The following is a 22,577-nucleotide window of genomic DNA, read 5'->3' on the forward strand; positions in this document are numbered from 1 at the left end:
TACAATACTTTCCTGATCAGTCACCACAATCTAACAAATATTTGACAGACTTGTAGGAAAAGTTGTTGAGGGAAGAAGCCAAGATAAGGGCTACACTTGCAGAAATACATGGTATGATAATTCCCCACATGAATGTAATGCAAAAATATATTGTACATGCAAAAGCATTGATCCATGACAACAACTTCTCAATTGTTGATCACATGATGGAACTATCAACTGAGGTGCAAATAGCTTTGCAAAGTTCCAAAGTTTTGAATGATAATTGGGACAAAGTCATGTCCATAATTTTTAAGGTACATAGTGATTTCCTTTCACATTTTGGTGTTACCTTGTAAATATGCAATTTTTTTGGCATTTGTGTCAAAATCAAGGGGGAAATGTATATCATAAGGAAATAAGATATTTATATAAAAGGGTGAAATGTATATCATTAGGAAATATATGTATATCAGGAGGAAGAAGAAAATATGTACAACAAAGCTATAAAAACAATTTTGAAAAATAGAGTCAGAGTCTACCAAGCAACAGTTCCAACAGTCAAAGTTGAGTTGCAGACCCAAGCATATGGATAGGGAAGTTTTGACTTATCCTTTTGAGTATTCAATATTTTGGTATGATAAGTGTTTTTGTCACTAATGCCAAAGGAGGATATTGTTGACCTTATGGTCAAATATTTTGTCAGTTAATGACTAAACACTTAATCATATTGATTGATTACATTGCTACCGAGCTTTATAGTTTCTACCAAGCCTCACATACACATAGCTGTGTATACTGAGCTTTATAGTTGCTACCAAGCTCTCAATACATAATGAAGAGTCTACCGAGCTTTAAAGGCAAAATACAGTGCATGTCAAGCTTCACAGAGTCTATGGAGCTCATCAGTGTTTACCGAGCTTTATAGTATTAACCAAGCTCTATAGTGTTAACCAAGATCTATACTGTTAATTGATCTTATCAGTGTCTACCTAGCTGGCAGTGTTAACAAAGCAGAATGAAGGTAGTGTTGACTGAGTTGCGGTGTCATCTTATCTCTTTACTATCTACTAAGTTCTTCAATGCTTGTCGAATCACCAAGTGCTAACCGAGTTCAAGCTACTCCCAAGTAGTCAATGTGGACTATGTACCAATGTCAACTAAGCACCAGAGCTAACTGAGTTGACAATGTTTTCGAGTGTCAAAACATCACTCGAGTGGTCTTCTAGACCCGAGTTTCAGCAATGAGTTGACTTGGTGAATTATGATGAATTGGGTATTCTAGCCAACTCTAGAAGAAAATGATTTGGATTGGTATATATGTAATACATCTTGTCATATCCAAATGTGAATGCGTAACAAGTAAGAAGTAGTATGAGTGTGAATTAGAAGAAAAAGGCTACAAGTAGTATAAGGAAAAGTAGAGTCTTATCTATCACAACAAGGTGATCAATATACATCAAAGGAATCTCATTCAACAAACCAAGTTGCAAATCAGAAATCTACTATTAGTTCATCCTAATAGGTGCACCAGTCAAATCCTCTAACAAGGTGGACTTAACAATCTTGTACAAATCTCCTAACCAATTACATACTTTATTGTATTGTAAGGTGGACCTAATAGTCCTTATTGCTCCTAACAGGATAGATCATCAGAAGTGATCAATTGTAAGCTTTAACATGCTAACTTTATAGTGCAGTCATAAAGCTTGTGGGTATCATCCCCACCCCAATTTTACTTTCTATTTGGAAGGTTTTTGGGTCACCAAATATTGTGTCAAGTGTTATGAATGTTTAATTACTTTTAGTATTTCATGCATGCAATTAGATCAAATTATATTGTCAAGATTTAATTGATGAATTAAAGTATAAATTTTAATGTTCTTGATTCACCCCCCTCTTAGTGACCTAGTCTATACTACATTTCCAAGAAAATAGTGCAGTTAGGGTTTAGAAAGAGATAAGAGTTAGGGGTTAGAGAGAGGTTAGGTTTAGGATATAGATAGTGAGAGATAGGGGTAAGAGAGAGATAGGAGTTGGGGGTTAGGAGATAGAGAGTGAGAGATAGAAGTTAGGGGTAAGAGAGAGATATAGGGTTTGTCCTAGTTAGAGAGAGGTTAGGGGTTGAGAGAGAGAGAGAGAGAGTGTGTGTTCAGAGTTCAGAGTTAAGAGCTAGAGTTAAGAGGTAGAGATAAGGCTTAGGAGATAGGGAGGGAGGGAAATATAGGTATTAGGGGTTAGAGAGAGATAGGGACCTTAGGGGTTAGGATCTAGAGAGCTCAATAAGACTTAGGGGAACTCAGGGGTTAGAGAGATGTTAGGGACCTTAGGAGCTAGTCTAGAGAGAGATAAGGGTTAGTAGTTAAGGGTTAAAGAGAGATATCATATATGTGCGTCCACACACACACATATATGCACACACAATAGATAAATTATAAACATACACATCCATACATGCATATATATAATATTTGTATATGTACGTATACACATGTATATATGCAAGCATATATATATATATATATATATAAATGTTTACATATGTACATGTATACACAAACATACACAAATATTATATATATGCATGTATGGATATGTATATATAGACTCTATATGTTATAAGCATGCATATGTGTGTGTGTACATATGCGTATGTATATATGTATATATCTACATGTGTGATATATGCATGTATTTATCCACATGTATATATATATATATATATATATATATATATATATATATATATATATATATATATATATATATATATATATGTCATGTATACATTATATGTGTGTGTGTGCATATATACCTATACACACATGCATATATATAATATGGATATGTACATGTGTATACATATATACACATGTCCACACATGCCTATATACATTAAAAATATAAACATATATACATTAAAAAATAGTAATTATGTAGATACATATACATACATACATATTTGTGTGTGTATATACATATATATACACATATACACACATATGTGCACATATACGATCAATATGTGCATACACACACATATACATGTATATACATATATGCATATATACACATATAATATATACATATATATACATACACAACGCGCACGCGCGCACACACACACACACACATATATATACATTAAAAATACCTAACAAACATATTTAAAATATACTAAAAAATATTACAAAACTAAAAAATGTGAAAAATGTTTACTTGTTTCAGCGTTTGACGAGTCAAATGCCTAGTTTCTTATACTTCTAATTGAAATACATCACAATGAATATGATAGGAGTTTTGGTGGTTTTTAAAGCCGAAAGTAACCTATATACTTTTGATCGAAAGTACCTACTTACTTTCGATCAAAATTAACTCAGTGTTTTTGATTGAAAGTACTTTTCTTATTTATTTTGATCAAAACTAAGGCAAAAAGGATTTTCAATCGAAAGGACAAGACTTTCGATCAAAATTCTTAGGGAGGTTAGTAGCACAACTCCCCAACTTAAAAAATTGATTGCACAAATGTGTAACCCACTATTGTGGGTTCACCCACTTAATTGTGCATCTTTATATGATATCATGTTTTCATTAATGAATCTTTGTACATCAATTTTATAGAAAACATGAAGGTCTTTAAAACAAGAGTAAATTGGAACAAGTGAAAAACTTAGAACAATACATGGCTTATTCATTTTTGATGATTGCCATGTCTTCTTCCTCCTCTTCAATGATTGTTGTGTCTTCTTCATGATAATAATGATTTGAATGAGATGATTTTAGGTTTATTTCCATGTTTGAATCATATGTGTGTTTGTGTGGCTTCAATAATGTATGTACCCTTTCTAGATTGAGTTTTGAATCTCCATTAAATTCACAGAGTTTCTTTGATTTCACTATTTACTTCTGATTTGGTTTCCCTTCAATAGAAAATGGTGTCATTGCATGTTTTTTGTGGATGTAGGTGATTTTTTTCACAAAACGGCTAGTAGGTGTGCACATGAAGTGGTAGGATGGGATTGTGTGGTCTCAATACATGTCATTTTGGCTATGTTGTAGTGGGCATTAGATCTTGTAGTGGATCTTTTCCTTTACTAGTTCTCATCCTCTTTTGGGTCCATGGGGAACCACATGATAGTAAAATAATTTACACTCGGATGATGATCAAGTTGGCAAGTCTTAGATGACTATGACATTATGGAACTTATTTTTGTTTTATATGAACATCTTTATTTTGTAAATATGACTCAATTTAGGCATGATAAACTATGTCAATAATATTGATAGTCCCTGTCTAATCTAGACAGACTTGTCTACCTACCCCTTTTACATTCAATTACATATGTGTGTATGTGTGTGTGTGCGCATGTCTATAACATGAGCTCGTCATAAAGTTTTAGTATTTGTATCAATTATTATTTTGATGGTTTACATTTTATTTTCTAAAAGATACATGTTATGTACTAAAGAGTTTAGTAAACACCTATGAACCCCAAACTTGCCCGATACTATCACATGTACCCCGCACATATATTAACATCCCTCTCTTAAATTAATAAATAATAAATAACCTTCTTTACCTCTCATATCAATTTCAAAACCTTTTAGTGCCGCTTTTTAAATTTCAAGCTAAATTTTACCTTATATCTTATGAGCACCAATCTTGATTCTTTCATCGTGCTCCTTAATTTTCTTACCAAAAAAGAAGATTAAGTGCTTTCTTCATTGATCTAAACCACAATAAACTTCGGCTCATTTAATCCCACCACTTGTGAGTCAACTTTTAAAATCTTATGCTCTATTAGTTCTCGTGGATGAGATGTAGCGACGTGGGCTACGTAGTTTCGCTCTCTCATTTTGTAAGGTTGGTCAGGAGAATCTACGCAGAGTTGGAAGGGAAGGGAAGAAAATGGAATCGTGGGTATCCTCAGTTGTGGTGGCGCGAGTGGTGTTTGTGACACTGGGCTTCATTATGCTCATCACCCTTCTCTACACGATTATCGCAGACGGTTCTCCATTCCGTAAAGACCTCCTCACACCGTAAGAAAATGAAATTTACACGGAAAGTTTTCTTAGCTTTATAGATTACAGTCATCACAACTTTAATCTTTTGCAGATGGATGAATGCAACACTGATTGATTTCTACCTGAATGTTGCCGCCATAGCAGTAAGTCGCTTCTCACAGCTAATATTTGTTTATATTTTACCCCATCTCCTTAATTTCTGTTATGTATTTACTGCCGAGGTATGCGGTTGGATGGAACCTTAAAGTTTTTGTAGTATATTCTATTTGGTTGTTAATGAAATCACACCACATCTTCTTACAATTTCATACACTGTAGCTCATGCTTGTAAAAAGATGTCCAAAATATGAGGGGAACTGTTCATTCAAATCAAACGTCCCGACGTATGGAATACATCTACCATATACTTTTTTTTGTCTTTAATTCTATATATTACCATTACAATCTGCTAATTATCGAAAGAATGTGATTCAAAGCTAATGCAATCTCTGTTTTGATATGGATATTCAAAAAGCACAAAGAAATTTTGGTACTTTAGCTCCATACATGTTCTGTAAGGAAAATAAATTTCAAGGAAAAGTAGAATACACATCACTCGTTCTCCTTTCATCTGATCAACTCTTACAGGGGGTGGTAGCGAAACAATTATCATATTAGGTTTAGGCTTCTCTTTACTTCAAGGTATTGCCATGATAGGAGGGATGATGCTTTAATAAGAGATTGGGTTTCTGGGGAGAGGATCCGGTAGGTGAGAAACCTTTTTAAGAAGTTTCGAGACATGTCAAGCGTCTATGAACCAAGTTGCGACACCAGACGATCAACAAAATTGATGTGCGCGAAGATAATTTTTTTGTTTCACACCTAGAAGTGATTTGACTCTTGTGTATTTGAGCCTTGAATTGAGTGTCTTTCAAGTTATTAGAAACCCTGTTGTTTAGCCTGCTTCTTGTAAAAAAATCAACAATCCAGTGTAGGATAATGACCACAAGGCTTAGGGATTAGCTTAGGGGTTCATTAAACACTAATAAAAATGGAGATCTGCACCTTGATGCTTGCTTCTGCCAATAAAGATTTTAGTGCATGGCATGCGTGATGAAAGACATGATGCACTGCACTTATGACCATGAGATCTACCGAACCCTTAGAATTTAAAAAATATTTATGTTTTGTGTGCATATTTTGCTGCATTCCTATAGAGTCAGAGCATAAGGTTTTGGGGTAATTATCAAGCGAAATTTCAATTAAACCAACTATTGGTGAGATGGATCCACTGCAAACATCATGTACAAGACAACCATGCTGCCAAGAGAAGTACTGCTATGTTGTAATGCATGCTTCTGGTGCCAAAATTTAGATAGTGTTATATGTTAGTAAACAATCTAATCCCTATCACTCTAATATCCATTAAAAAAAAAAAATTGTTGCTTGATTGGACTGGGTGGGGTGGATGGGGGAGGGTGGGAGAGGGGAAGGGTGGTGGCTTCCAGAAATGTTTATTACACTTTGTACCATATAGCCATTAGTTCAACTATTAGATGTTTTATAGCCAGTTGAGCTTGTTGATGATGCTTTGTAGCCATTATTACAACTATTAGATGTCCTAGAGCCAATTGGGCATGTTATTGACACTTAGTAGCCATTGGTTTTGGATTAATGTAAAAACAGGTTTTGAGGGGACCCTAAACCCCATACAACAATTAATTAAGATATATTGTTAAGTTCAAAGTTTCAGCAAAATAAACAGGTTTTACAAGGACCTGAAACCTTAGATATAAAGCATTTTAATACTGAACAAAATCCCCAAAGGAGAACACTTTTCTACTGTAAAAAAGAAAAGACTAGTAGTATTGACCAGACACTACAACCAGAACTAGAAACCAGTACTAGACGACAGACCAAAAAGATCCATAGAACCAAAAAGGAAACCAAAACCCCCTCAGACGAGCTCCTTCACTACTTGAGCCAGGTTTATACCAATGTTAGCCACTTCCTCAATAGATTCTTTAGCAGTCAAACCCAGATGAGCTTCAATAGCCTTCTTAGTGCTCTGCCTGGTGCATTTGCTGGGACCTCCACTGAGAGAAACAACCAGTGGAGAAACAATCTCATCTGCACTTCTCCTAACCAAGCTAGCAGTGGTTGCACATAAGATGGAAGTAGCCGCATTCATGTTCTGCTCATTGTTCTTAACAAGCTTCCTAAGTTTGGCCTCATAGTCCAAGAGCTTTCTAAGAATGTCCCTAACCTTTTCTTCTAGCTCCATTCTATATTTCTTTTCTTCTTCCAAATTGCCTTGCAGACCCCTGACCATCTTTTTTAAAGAATTTATTTCATTATAAATTCACGTGTCAACCATGAGGGATAGTTCAGCATGCATCTTAGCCTTATGGAGAAACTCAAGATTACCATCCGACTCCTTCCCAGCCATCTCATCGGGGTCATCAATAACATAATTAACATTCTCACCACATCATCCCTTATTCAGATCCTCTAGCCTAGTGTCCACAGTACCCTCTAACAGAGTCTTCTCATTCTTAATGACAATATTATCATCCGGCTCCTCCACATTATGGCCCATCTCAGTCACATCCTCCATAGGTTTGTTTAGTGGGCTGCACGAGATTTCCTGCAAATCCCCCTTCTTATTCTCAGTCAGCTCCATATCTTTCTTATTCTCTTTATCCAAGGAAGAATTCTTCATAGGAACATCTCTAGACTCTGATAGGAGGACCTTCTGAGATCCATCATGATTCCTTTTCTCCAATTCTGGCGTTTCACTGGTATCAACCTCACTATCAGACATTTTCTTCGACCCACTCCTAGTTCTCATGGTTTGAACTGACACCTCCTCTTGGCTAGCAGAGTACTCATCATTGTTTGAACTACACCCACCACTCTCCATAGTAGCCTCTTCACCCCAACCTCCCACATTCTTCTTTTTTCCTTCCACCTCGGCTTCCATGTCATCATCCTAGTTTGTATCCTTTTCTGAAATTTTGGGTTTCTTCTTTCCAATTCCCGTATTCCTCTTTCTCTCCAATTTATCCACCTCCTCTTCTGTATCTTCAAACCCAATCTCTGAATCAGTTTCCTTGCCCCTAGCCTGAGAAACTCTTTAACATGACCCTTCTCCAAAGCACCCTTAATTAATTTCCATTTTTTCTTCACAGACGACATTAATTGCCCCATAGCCTTGTCTCTACAGTATTCTGCAATCAACAATATTAGACCCTCACAAAGAATATGCCTACTCTTTTTTTTACGGTGAGCACTTAACCCCTGAAGGAGAGAGTATTTCAAATAAAACATAAATGAAATCCTATCCTTGTACCTAAAATGGTTTAGGCAACAAAATGGTAATTGTGAATGCCTAGTAGCCATTGTTACAACTGCTTTTTTAAATTACTTATCTTGGTACTAGCTTGGATTTGAGCCCGAGGCCTTGGTTCATGGATTTGGGTAAAGAAAAATAAAATTGGGGTTTGGTTGGTCCATAAAAAGCGTGTGAAAATTAATAATGTACATATATTTGCACCAATAATTAAGAAATACCAACAAAGCTTATTATAATAAACTGTTACTAGTATTAATTCATATTTGATGTGGGTGTGTGTGTGTGTGTGTGTGTGTGTGTGAGAGAGAGAGAGAGAGAGAGAGAGAGAGAGAGCGAGCACTTTTTTATTGGAGCTATGAACCAATGAAACCACAATTAGGGGACCTCATCTCCAACTAGAATGGTCAGCAATATCATCATAGTAAGGGTTTGAATCTTGGTAGCAAGAATCACAATACCATGATTTACTGATCACACTATGCTATGATTGGCAAGAAAAGACTTTGTTATTAATTTTAAATATTTATCAATATATATTATATTGCATAGTAAGTATAATAGTCATACAATTGTTAAAGCACCTCTTTTGTCTTGTCTAATGATCAACTGAATGAACTGGAATCTCTTTAATGCTGAATAGGAATTGGGAGTTGCAGTGCCACATGCCATATGTTTTCAATACCCTATTGTGATTTTTCTATGGAGGACAAGTGCACATTATTTTCCTTCCTGAAATCCTTGAATTAAAATCCATGCAGACTTTGGGCAACATTTTTCTTGCAAAGGGGAAAAGACTATATTCACACAAAACAATGCAAAAACATTTTTTATTGCACTTTTTACCATACAACCATTATTACAACTATTAGATGTTTTATAGACAGTTGAGCATGTTATTGATGCTTTTTAACCATTATTACAACTATTAGATGTTCTAGAGCCAGTTGGGCATGTTATTGACACTTTATAGCTATTGTTACATTTATTAGATGTTTTAGAACCAAGTGGGCATGTTATTGACGCTTAGTAGCCATTATTCCATCTGCTTACCTAAATCACTTATTTTGGTAGTGACTTGAAATTGGGTTTGGGGGTATCGTTCATGGATTTGGGTAAAGAAAAAAATTGGTGTTTTGGTCCATAAAAAAATGTACACATATTTGGAGCAATAATTTAGAATACCAACATAGCATCATAGAATAAACTGTTACCAGTATTGGTTCATATGTTGGTGGGGAGAGAGGGGGGAGAGAGAGCTTTTTAATTGGAGCTATGAACCAATGAAACCACAAATGGGGGACCTCATGCCCAACTAGAATGGTCAGAAATATCACTATAGTAAGAGTTTGAATCTTTGGTAGCAAGAATCATAATACCATGATATAGCCATCACACTATGCTACTACTGGCAAAAAGAGACTACTATTAATTTCATCAGTATTAATGATATTGATAAGTAAGTATAGTAGTCATACAATTGTCAAAGCACCTCTTTTGTCTTGTCTAATGATCAACTGATTGAACTGGAATCCCTTTAATCTTGAATAGGAATTGGGACTTGCAGCACCACCTGCCATATGTTTTCAATACCGTGTTGTGATTTTTCTATAGAGGACAAGCCTACAATATTTTCCTGAAATCTTTGAATTAACATCCATGCAGGTTTTGGGCAACATTTTTCTTGCAAAGGGAAAAAGATTGCATTCAGACAAAACAATGCAAAAGCATTTTTCAAAAGAAATCAAACCATCAAAGCTTCACAAAATTCTCAGACAATTTTATATGCAGTTGAACATTTTGCTTTTACCTGCAATACCTCCAATGTGCCTTTTGGAAATGGCAAAAGGGCCAAGTGAAATTAAATGCTGCTTTGGTGTTCACACACATCAACACAAAGGATCCCCTTGGCCTATTCAAGCCTAGAAGTTGTTTTCAACTATCTCCTAAGATAAGGTGTGCTACAAGAACAATCCATAGCCTTCTTGGCTATCCTCTCGTAATTAACTAAAACATAGTTGGAAGAACCCTTTATTAATTGGGATTTGTCTATCTGGACTTTTTCTTGACTTCCATCTCCTTGTGGTCTCAGTGGACATTTCACTAACTTTTGGGTACTTTGGAACAGGGAATTGCCATTGTATTTATTGAGTTCCTCGATCATTGGGAGAGGATAATTGTATTAGCTGTTCTGGTTCCTTCTTACTTGTTGGATTAGCCATGATGATGTGGATTAGCCCTTGTTATATGTGTTGGAAATATTGTTGCCATTGAGTTCAAAGGTGGACTACTATCACAACATTCTTATTGAAGGCAAAGGAAAATAAATGGGCTGGCCAATCACAATAAGTTATATGCTAAGGAGAGTAATGGATTCATCAAAACCAATAGAGGGCTAGCCCTCATCCATAACAGCATTGGAGTTACTAGAAATATTTATTGTTACACAGGCTGACCATGTTCTGATTGTCAAAGTATTTATCACATTTTAATTTGAATGGAGGCTGACCCTCGAAATGATTATTATATTTTAATTTTTATAAATAGCCAAACACCTCATGTTGTAGCACCTTCCTTGGTAGATATGTCTCTCTTTCATATGGTTGCCCCTCGTGGAGAACTTAAAACAACATTATTATTTTCAAAGGTAGCCGACTTCTTCTGAAAGATCGCTTCCCTTCAAGAAGAGGTGTGATGTGGTATAAAGGAAGGTAAGTTGGACATAAGAAATAAGATATGTAATACAATTTAAATCATTTCAATTAGAGAAGATCTAGAGCAGACCAAGCGAAGATTTAGTACAGAAATATATGTGAAGGATCTGCAATTAGATTTGAAAAGTGAAGCATTTGTGTGAAGAATGCTGCAGCAGATCTGTATAGGTTAAGGAATGTTAAATCAGATTTGAAACTCTCTGCTGTGAACAAAAGTATAGTTGCTTCATCTACATCCAAATATTACAAAGGAGATTCAAATATTTTAGATTAGGTGAAAAACTAATCTCCCAAGAACACCTGCATGCATAAACCTGTCACGTGGATGAAGCAAAGAACAGAGGCAAGGAAAAATCATGGAGGCCAAAAAGCCAGAGACATCTTATGGACATGCAAAGAGAAATTTCTATTATGATCCAATAAGTGAATGACTAAAATGGAATTAATAATTACAAAGAGGTGAATCCTTATAAAGGAATCACGAAACCCGAAAAGGGAAACTAAATCTTAAAAAAGCTAGGTTGCACAATATAATTAATAAAATATTAATTATATGCACCTACAAGATAGCTTAAGAAAACAAGAGTAATAGGCAACTTAATTAATTAAACCAAAGTGATTTAATTAATAAGTGTGAACAACTAATTACTCTAACACCCCCCCTTAAGCGAAGCTCAGGAGGTAAGCTAACCTAGCACAACTAAGAAAGCAGGAAAAGATGGGTCCCAGCAACAAGGCCTGATTAGGTACCCAAATACAAGAAAAAGAACTAGATGAAGGAAACTAAGCCTCCAATCTAGGAAATGTCCCAAAGAGAGGAACAAAAAAAAAAACATGAAGTATCTCCGAAGCATGAAGCTGCAAACACTGTCAGAAGAAACTGCTGGAACCCCCACTGAAATAGTGCATGACCAGGTAGAGAAGACAAAGTCTGAAGAGCTAATCAATCGAAGAGGTGACCTCCAAAACTAGGAATGAATGAGTGTCTATATAGTAGATGAACCATCTCACCGAAATGCATAGGTGCCTAGCCACTGCATCCGCCTAGTACATAGGAACAAAAACTGAATACGTAGATCACTCAACCGAACCAAGGAAGCAATAGAGCCAACAGGTGACCCCCCCCATAATGCTGAACAAGGAGAGGGGTGACAAAAACACTGAAATGCAATGCCAAAAACATCTGCAAGAAGAAGAATCAGGAACACCAACAGTGCAATAGAAGTACAAGCACAGGATAAAGGGCGGTGTCACCGACACACTGCATGGTCTAATGTCGTGGAAGAAAAATTCACTTGACAAAGGTGGATGAGCACAAAATGGCAAAACATCATGACCCCCCATGGCACTTTATAACTAAGTGCGAGTACAAACAAACACAAGGTGTACAAGATCCCAGATATGCAAAAGCAGGCACTTTATCTCAGTGCGTTTACAGAAAAAAGAATGCAATAGAATAGAAGCATACAATGCTCAGAAGTCAGAAAGAAGAGTGAGCCAAAAGAACAGAAGAAGAGATCCCAGGACCTGTAGAATTCAAGTAATCCGCCAGAGTGCAAAAGTGCAAAACTCGGAGAAGAAAGAACTTGGAGCAGAATCTGGATAAAAGACCCCTGCAACTAAATAACTCACAGAACCAGCTTTCCAACGATATAAAGCGAGCCCAAAAAAGAGTCCGGATGAGCGAGATATGGCTCCCGGAAGGCAAAACAGAACATCTGGCTTTGACTGCCAAAACAGGCAACCAAACTGCACCAAAAATCAAAAAAACCTGTACCATCATCTCCGTCTCGGAACCAGCTTTCCGGCGCATTTTTCGGATTGGAAAAACACGTCCGTATGCTCAAGTTACGGAAGAAAAACCTTTAGGCTCTCTGAAAATGCATGATTTTTTTTTTCTTTAAATAAATAAAATAAAAAAACACCTCCCCCCCCGCACCGCCGGCGGAGCGGTGGCCGGGAGGAGGGAGGGCGGAGAGCCGCCACCGGGCGGGGCCGCGGAAGACACCGCCGGCGGACCGCTAGCGGCTCCGCTGCGGTTTATTAACCGAGGCAGCTAAAACAGCCGCAAAATAATTTTTTTTTCAAATTGTTTTAATTTTTTTTCTCGAACTGCGTGCAGGGGGGCGTACGGCCCTGTCGGACAAATTTTTTTTGCCTCCCACACCAACAGTGTCCAAAATGGACAAATTTTATATGGATTCTAGGTTTTTTGGGCGCTCTGAGCGCAACGGTGATATCCATTTGAGCCCAAAGTGACCAGAAAAAAAGGTCCCCCCTAAATCCACATAAAAAGCTTCCGAAACCCTTGAAAAATGCAGATTCTGAAATGCTTCAACAAACCACGAACAGCGAGCAGCAAGCTTGCTCTGATACCATGTTAGATTAGGTGAAAAACTAATCTCCCAAGAACACCTGCATGCATAAACCTGTTACATGGATGAAGCAAAGAACAGAGGCAAGGAAAAATCATGGAGGCCAAAAAGCCAGAGACGTCTTATGGACATGCAAAGAGAAATTTCTATTATGATCCAATAAGTGAATGACTAAAATGGAATTAATAATTACAAAGAGGTGAATCCTTATAAAGGAATCACGAAACCCGAAAAGGGAAACTAAATCTTAAAAAAGCTAGGTTGCACAATATAATTAATAAAATATTAATTATATGCACCTACAAGATAGCTTAAGAAAACAAGAGTAATAGGCAACTTAATTAATTAAACCAAAGTGATTTAATTAATAAGTGCGAACAACTAATTACTCTAACAAAATAATCATTATCCATTAACAACGGCATTGAATTTATTAATTTAGAGGTCGCATTGAATTTATTAATTTAGAGGTCGCTGCTTCAAAATCATAGTTCCATAACTCTTCATGAGTCGTGCGAGTTGTTCAAGTCGTCGAGCCGAGCAAACCTGGCAGAGTTTTTATAACTCGACCTAGGTCATGGAATATGATATATAATTTCGTATATGTATAACTATAAAATATATAATTCCAAGGGTCTTTTTCATTTTGTCGAGTATTTTGGTTCCCAAAACAATAGATTGGAAATCTAAGAGCTTGTCAATTCTCCAATAGGATTTCTCAATCAATTATGGCCAACAAATGGGAATGATTTCAATTCCCTTGCACTTCAGGCTTCGCTACACCTAGGCGAGCAAACCTTCACCTCAAAGGCTGACTGCCTAGTTCAAGGCTTTTTTGTAGCAACTTTAAGATTTATGAGTTCTCCGGTTGGCAAAGTCCTCACACTCGATCGAAATGAGATTGAATGCTGATTTCTTAAAATAGTTGAATTTTTATGTAAGGTTTTCAATAATTAAGTTGATGCTTGCAAGAAGGAAAATATAGATTTTTTGACTCAAAAGTATAAATCCAATAATACTTTAATGATTCAAAAGACCAGTGTCTTTGCTTATTCGGGCAACAAAGTCAACTACAACGAAGATTTTCACTTACAACTTTATAAAGTTTTCTGCACTTATGCTGTCAAGAATTAAATAATCAAGATGCGACTTATCAAATATATGTGCAATCTTAAATTAGTCCAGATTGAACTTTAACTTCTATGGTAGGGAGACAAACTGGACACAAATATGGAAACAATTCAATATTTCATTATATCTATGATGATCATTTTTAAGATGCTAAATGACGGTGTCTACTAATCTGACATTTAAATTGTTTACAAAATTTAAAGATGATTATAGAGGACAAATCAACTGCAGTTTAAATCTTCATGCCTTAAATATAAACAAAAGATTTTTAATATTTCATTACAAAACTATATTTGAATTTTGTATTACAAAGTCATATTTTTGCTCCTTATTCCTCCTTACAAGTGAATGTAAAATACTTTTTCTTGTCGAATATGTCTTGTTTTTACAATGGATAGGTTTACATATTTATATCCTGAAAGTAGAAGTAAGGTGTCCTTTCATTTATGAAAGAACATGATGTTTCTTCTAAATAATATGTTCTTAGTTAAATGAAGCTTTAGAAATCACATCTCTTCTTTCAATTGTGTACTCAACGGTGATTATTTGTTTTGTAAATAAACTCCTTTAACAAATTGGAGACTTCCATGTAAAAATCCAATGACACACATATTGTTTCGAGTATTTAATTGCTCCACATATCCTTGTCTTATATGCCACAGATGTTTTTACTCAGTTGCACGTTGTGCTGGGTATTGTTGTGTAGACTTTGACACAATCATAGACTCCTTTGACTATCTTCCATTTCCTGTCTTATTTGAACGATTCCAATTCCTGCTTGCTAATATGCTTGATATATACTTTGCCTTATCATTGTATGTGTATGCGATAAATTTGAGTATATTTGTCTGTTCAAAGTTGCATCCCGTGATGATTCGGCTTGGACAAATGTTTCTTTTTCGCGAGATGATCAATGGCAAGCAGTTTGCGAAGCACTGAATGACCCCTTCACGGCAGGCTTTTCACCTATCTTATGCGGATGTTTGAATATAGTTCAAATGTGGTCCAAAATACTCTGTAGAAGCATATTCAACTCACTATCTCCCTTTGAAGATGTCTCCATCCTTGTTGCTTTCTTTCTTGAGTCATCTAACGGTTTGGTAATCCTCATTAGAAACACTATTGGAATTTAGAGGACCTGGTTTTACCGAAATTGCACTGAATTTGACATCTTCAACTTGTACGCAAAGATATCTGAAATTACCTTTCGTTTCTCTTACCTGTAGACGGTGCTTCTTTTACTAAGTTGAGGCTCACTGGAATAAGCCTGTTCCATTTTCTGCTAGATGTCTATGTTCTGCATATCACTTTCATGCTAAGTCTTTATTTTGTGGTGAATCATAGTTTCTCTTTTTCATTCTGAATTGCTCGCTGGTTTGATATAGTGGACTAGACATTAGATAACTCTGCAATTCATCTCGATACCTATTATGGCGGCTTGGACAAACTCTTAAAAAATGAAGTTGACTTATGAGTATTGCCACCATGTCATCATATAATCGCTGAAACTGTTGTAGGTGTCAATTCTGCTCATAGGCTGTCTTTACTCCTGTATCTCTGCATTAATAGCAGACTGCACTTCTTCAAGGTGATATGGAATCTCCATCTCCATCAAATATCCTCCGTTGTCTGTATGTATGTTCATGTAAAAACCCTATGTATGCTCCAACAGAATTATCCCTACCAATGAACAATGTTTCTATGTTCCCTTGTTTTAATTTTAATTTTCTGAAGATATATATATAATGTAAAGATAATACTAATGTAACAACACAACTTCTAGAATTACTTATAACTTTAATGGAGAATGGAAAGATAGAATTTATTACATTATCATGAACTGAATTCCAGTATTCAATCAATAATGAAGACGTGATTTATTCAGTAGCATATTCCTATGTGCTGCCAGTTGAAAGGAGAACTTATTAATATTGAATCTAGGTCTTCTACATTCACTAGCTCTTATGTCCATAAGCATAACAGTTATAACAATAACCAGAGATGGGGTTAGTATACTTACCTGTACAGTCCTTCATGTGACCAATTTCATTGCATGCAAAGCATTTTCTAGTGAATTGCCTCTTTATTTCTTTAGGTGATTCACATTGATTAGGTACTTCTTCAGATTGCTTAGGCTCTTCCTTGTTCAGATCTCCTTGCAGATGTTCAGTTTGTTGGATCACAAGATCTGATTCGTCAGCAACTTTAGATCTCTTAGATGATTCACCTTCATAGTAACCTCAAACCGCCATAATAGGTATCAAGATGAATTGCAGAGTTATCTAATGTCTAGTCCACTATGTCAAACCAGCAAGCAATTCAGAATGAAAAAGAGAAACCTTGATATGCTATTGTGAAAGGAGAGCTTACATATAAACATTTTGAGAAGTTGTATTCAAGCACTGAAAAAATTGATGAGCAAATCATGACACAAAGACCTAGTTATGATAAGCTTTATGGGGTAGGCTACTATGGATGGTTAGTAGTAGATTTTCCTGTAAATTAAAAGAGGATTGATGAAGACCAGAGATGAGTCCTAGCATTCATCCCTTCTTTAAAGTTGTGCTTGTTTGTGAAGAAAGTTATAGTTCCTCCTACATTTCATTTTAGCTATATTGCTATTTGTTCTATAAATCTTGGGCTTTCAGTAACATTAATATGAGGCCTACACTTCCTAAGTTGGGATAGACCTCTAATATGGTTAGTGATCTTCCTGAGATGGGAGACGCCTCCTTGACGGGCATTGATTTGGACAGTTTTCATGAGAGAATTAAGAATCCACTAGAAGGGTCAATGCTGCAAAAAATAGCTGACAAAAGACTGTTAGAAGCAGGGGCTTTTCCAACAGCATTACCATGGCCAAAACTTGCCCTGGTATGTATGATTAGGTATGATATGAAGAATCAATATACCTGGAAATATGATGGTAGTGAGCTTGTGAATAACAATAGGGAGACAGTAATGGTGGCAATGGGGATTCTTCATAAGGAGCTGTACTAGGTGTTAAGGAAATAGGATCAGGTTTAGTACCTTTTTTATATTTTAGCTATATATCTCTCGATGTGATGAATGCACTCTCACTTGAATCTTCTTGTTGATATGATTGATCAAATTCTTCTTGCAATTTTGTACAAGTGGATTGGCTATCAATCTGTAAGTATATCTGTATGTTTGCTTTCAATATAGGATGCAAATACAAAGGTGAGCGATTGCTGTAACTTGTAGTAACACTGTTTTGTACAGTTCTATGTGTTCCAAGAACTTGCAGATCTGATTATTTATACATACCAAGGAAGCATGTCTCATGTAGAGACATGTCTCTACGTGGCCCAAGTCCACATAGAGACGTAGAGACATGTCTGGTGATCATAATACAACCAGTTCATAACAAATTTAATTTCTGTTTCATAACAGTGATTATTGTTGTTGATAATCAATTACATAATTAAGGAATACGATCTACTTTGAATCTTATGAGGTCATCACAAATAAACAATTTCATTAAATCGATAACACTATATGGTCGGGTTAAATGATAAATTCTGCACATAGTTTAAATGATCGATTCAGTCAGATCGATAATCAGTATTGATCAATGATTAATAATTATTAGATGTCTGTTAAACTTATACAATGTGTGTGTGTGTGTGTAGATCTACATATGTATATATACTTGAGTTATATGTGTGTGTGTGAAATCTAATAATTAATAAGCAGACCTAATGTTTAACTCGTAAGCATTATGATTTCAATATACTGATTAAAATGATTTGTCTCTTGATCAAACTAATCTGACTGAAGCTACAACATTAACACTTCCTTTTAGCTGGGGAGGATTGTTTGTATGAGCAACACATTGTACTCCTAAGTTATGAGAGAGGAATATCATCTCAATAAGATATTATAGAAAATGGTGTGATTAAGGATAGCAACATATATCTATCATCTAGGTGTTAACTTACAGTATCATCAAAAGTACGGTACGTACATGAATATCAACCATAAGATATTCACCATACTTATATCTTCCTTGGTATGTGCACTAGCATCAAGTCTCATGATTCCTACCGAAGAAGATATCTGTACATGGTGTCTCCGGCGATACTATATCTCACACTATACACCATGCCATATCTCAGTAAAATAACTTATAGTAGTCGAACACTACTTGGTTGTTTATATGTAAGAGATATGCACTATCATGATCTCCATAGATATCATCCATATGACATCCATCATGATAGCAGGTTAAGCCTTGTTAAGATCGTCACCTTTCATGATGTTTCTACAAACTCATGTAGTAACTCACTTGATAAGAAAACAGTATAAACATAGATATCTTTTAACATTAAAACTTAACAGAGACTCAACCTTAGAAAATATAATTACATTTTATCACCAAGTTTGCCTTTGAAGTGATCCACTTTAAATTTTGAGATGGGCTTGGTTAAAAATGTCAACAATTTGCTCATCTATGCTGATGTATCTCAGTTGTATGACATTTCTTTACACCATGTCTCTAATATAATGATATGGGATCTCAACGTGTTTCGATCTATTATGAAATATTGGATTCACTAAAAGTTTTATACAACTTTGATTATCATAGTGTATAATAGTGGGTTCCATGGATTATCCAAAAAACCCTACAAGTTGTTTCCTCAATCATACTCATTCTTGAGCTCCCATTGATGTTGCAATGTATTCGGCTTCCATAGAGCTTTGTGCAACTAAGAATTTCTTTCTGCTGTACTTTTTCAATCAACAACACTACCAATCCAATCTGAGTCGCAATATCCATGTAGACTTATATCTACATTATCGCATTTTCATCCTAGTCCAATGGTTCCTCGTAGATACCTCATGATGTGTTTTGCTGCTACAAGATGTATTCTTTTAGGTTCACACATGAACTGACTGAGAGCATTTGTTGCATAACAAATGCATGGCCTAGTATTCACCAAATACATCAAGGATCCAATTATCTTTTGATAGAGAGTAGGATTGGCTAATTTTGACTCAGAGGTTGCATCTTTTAGTTTATGTAGATTTGTTTCCATGGGTGTAGACATAAGTTTGTTGTCCATCATTCCAAATCTGTTTAGAATATCAATAATTGATTTACCTTGATGTTTAGAATAACCTATTTATGTTTACTATATCATATTATACATTATTATCACTTAATGTGTGCCCTCCAACATATTAACATGTATATATTACTATCGGCGTAAACATTGCACCTTCTTTTGGTGCAAGTGCTAGTATACTTGTTCATGTCAAAATCTATTAGGCAAGGTGTGCAAAGAACTCAGATTATATGGAAGGTGCAATTTGGAGCTGATTCATCAACTGCTTCAACATTATCTCACGACCCCCACAATTTTGGATGATTAAGGCCCTTTCAAGTTCAGTTGATGAATGCCATTACTCCTCCTCTTTTGTTTTGGGTTTTCTCCTTGATTCCATACTGATTTTGATTCCTTCGTGGACTCGGCCTTGTTTTTGAGTGATTTTGCAAGTTTGTAATTTTTTTTTTAGAATTTCACAGATTTTTGCAATGATTTTTAATGCTTTTTGCCATTTTCAGGTATTTTAACGTCGTTTTACTGCATTTTAAATGCAACTAATCATTGCTAATTGGTTCAACAATTGGTCAATGATGTTATCAGAGATTAAGATTTTTTAGGGAAAAAATCAGCTGGCTCCAGGATTCATGATTAATTCGGTATAATCACAATGTTTTGCAGATCATTGTTTTTTTGGATTTACCATTGAAGTTTGATCAACTATGATTATAAACTTCAAAATTCATGTTAATGATTTCTGTATGTGGTTCTAAAAGATGTCATTATAGGCTGTATGCACAGGTGGCCGTGGTATCACATTTGACTATGAAGTGCATAAAGACAAAGAAATAGAGAAATAAATGATATTTATGTCCATGAATGACCAAAATTGGTTAGTGTGACTGGACTGTACAACTATTAAAATGGTGAGTTACTAGGACAGAAAGGGCCCTGAACATTAACAAAATAACGCAAGGAAAAGAAAGAAAATAATGAAATGTACAACAAATGTAGGTGAACTTAACAAAGTGAGCCTGAAAACAAGTACTAGTACAAATAGCTGTTTGAAGTGAGGACCTTTCAATGAGGTTGAAGCATAACATGGGAGTTTACCCAAGCTGGGTCAGGAAACTTCTGTGTGGGTTATGATACTCTTCCATTTTTTTAGTTCTTTTGTTTTCTCACAAATTCATGGAGATAGATTGCACGGTTTGTGTTCGGATGTATTTTGTTTGAAGCCTTTTACTGGACTGTAGATGTTTTCTAAATTAATTTTGTTTCTTTTAGAAATATGAGTCTGTTTCATTAGCAGACTGAATGAACTATTTTGACTTTTGGTTGTTCATGTGCCATTGTTCAGACCTGGGTATGTTACAAGGAGCCCACATGGATAGGTGCATTCATTTGGACGGTTTTGTTGATTTGCCTTGGCAGGTATATAAATGCTTTTCATTTTCTGATATAATGCTCTCAGGAGTCCTGACTATGAAGGAATAATACTTTTCAGTCTGATTTGTAAATACAGATTTTATCTTTTTAGACACATTTTAAAGATTTTTATGCCTTGCACAGTATGGTGACGTGCTGGTATATTGCAATCCAGCTATTCAAAATTTCACCTCAAGACCCACTTTATCTCATCTTATTGAAGGACCGCCATGCTAGGTAAACTAACTGATAGTGTTCTTTTGGTTCATGTCTAGCATTAAATTTGGTAACTATGATAAGTTCATCTACACCTTTATTATTAAGTTCATGAAATTATGTTATGACTACAATTTTAATTGGTATAATAGTAATTCCATTACTTGGATCTAAAAGATGAACTAGACATTTGATTTTCTTGGCAGGAAAGGTGGTTGAGCAGTGGAATCTCGAATGCCAATGAACCCATATAATTTGAAAAACACGCATAAGTTATGAGTCATAAGAGCATGAACGTGTTAGTCTAATGGCCTAATGATTTTATCCTGGCATACAAATTCACCTATATGTAAATGCCATTGCTGTATATGTATGTCATGTTCTTCCATGTTTTGATGCTTGTCTCAAGCTCATGTTGTCATTGTGAACTAAGTATAATTATGGTGATTTTGTGCGAATAACATATTAGAGACAGCTCTGTCTCTATCGTCAATTACTTCTGTGCAATAAGCATCTCTGGTTTATTTCAGGAAACTTGTGCAATGTACATTATCGAATTTGTGCCTTATATTTTTGTGAAAATAAACCAGTAAACTGTTCTGTTTAAGGTTAGGATTGATTTGATTGAAATCAAGTTTTGTGCTTATAGCCATTTGATATCAGCTTTTGGTGCCTAAAATATGATTAAATATTGTTTTTGCAAAATTAAAAGTTTTCTTCAACATGCTACAGGCAGATTTCAAATCTTGGCACAAATTTGGTCCAATGAGTCCTAATCTGATGAGTGCATATTTATAAGATCATCCACGATCCAAAGTTTCAAATTGCTTATGAGTTTCCATTCGAGTTATTCAGTTCAGGGGCAAAAAACCCTGGAGCAGATGTATGAGGTGAGGAGGAAACCTTCCACCCATTGATATTGGCAATTCCAATCTGAATTGTGTGATTAAACTAATTTCAAGTTTGATATTGTAGATCTATGGTTCTAAGTTGTAGACAAGGTGGTAAGGTACTGCCAATTCAAAAGCTTACAATATTGTTAGTGATATATTAATAACATTGGATTTTCCGAATAGATGTCAACACTAGAGGGCACAATACTATCACCAGCAATTGTTAAAGAGTACATTCTAGTATAGGCCATTCTATACAATTGCCCGTTCATCCAGGCAAGTCCAAATAAATTGGTGTTTCGCCTATATTCTTAGACAAATCTAAATAGGTCAGACCTAGTTGCATGTCTAGGAAATGAGAAGGATTTTTTGGTCTATATCCCATTCAATCGTTAGAAGTGTGAGTTGATTAGTTT

At 35.5% G+C, this 22,577-nt stretch overlaps 1 protein-coding gene across 2 annotated transcripts; it reads left to right on the forward strand.

Annotated features, from left to right (window-relative positions):
* The first annotated feature begins 4,656 nt into the window (after positions 1–4,656).
* Positions 4,657–21,802, forward strand: LOC149568094 (uncharacterized). 2 transcript variants are annotated; one of them, XM_089817517.1, is made up of 5 exons: positions 4,657–5,019; positions 5,096–5,147; positions 20,985–21,058; positions 21,197–21,289; positions 21,480–21,802. In XM_089817517.1, exons 1-5 carry the CDS (start codon positions 4,889–4,891, stop codon positions 21,520–21,522), a joined length of 393 nt encoding a protein of 130 aa, XP_089673643.1. In that variant the 5' UTR covers positions 4,657–4,888; the 3' UTR covers positions 21,523–21,802. The 2 variants fall into 2 exon arrangements, with proteins under 2 accessions (XP_089673643.1, XP_089673644.1); XM_089817518.1 differs by having other exon boundaries at positions 4,744–5,019; positions 21,475–21,802.
* Positions 21,803–22,577: the final 775 nt, after the last annotated feature.

This window comes from Cupressus sempervirens, chromosome 3 (assembly GCF_028749045.1).
Source record: "Cupressus sempervirens isolate cs-2001-9-10 chromosome 3, ASM2874904v1, whole genome shotgun sequence".
Taxonomy (NCBI): Eukaryota; Viridiplantae; Streptophyta; class Pinopsida; order Cupressales; family Cupressaceae; genus Cupressus; species Cupressus sempervirens.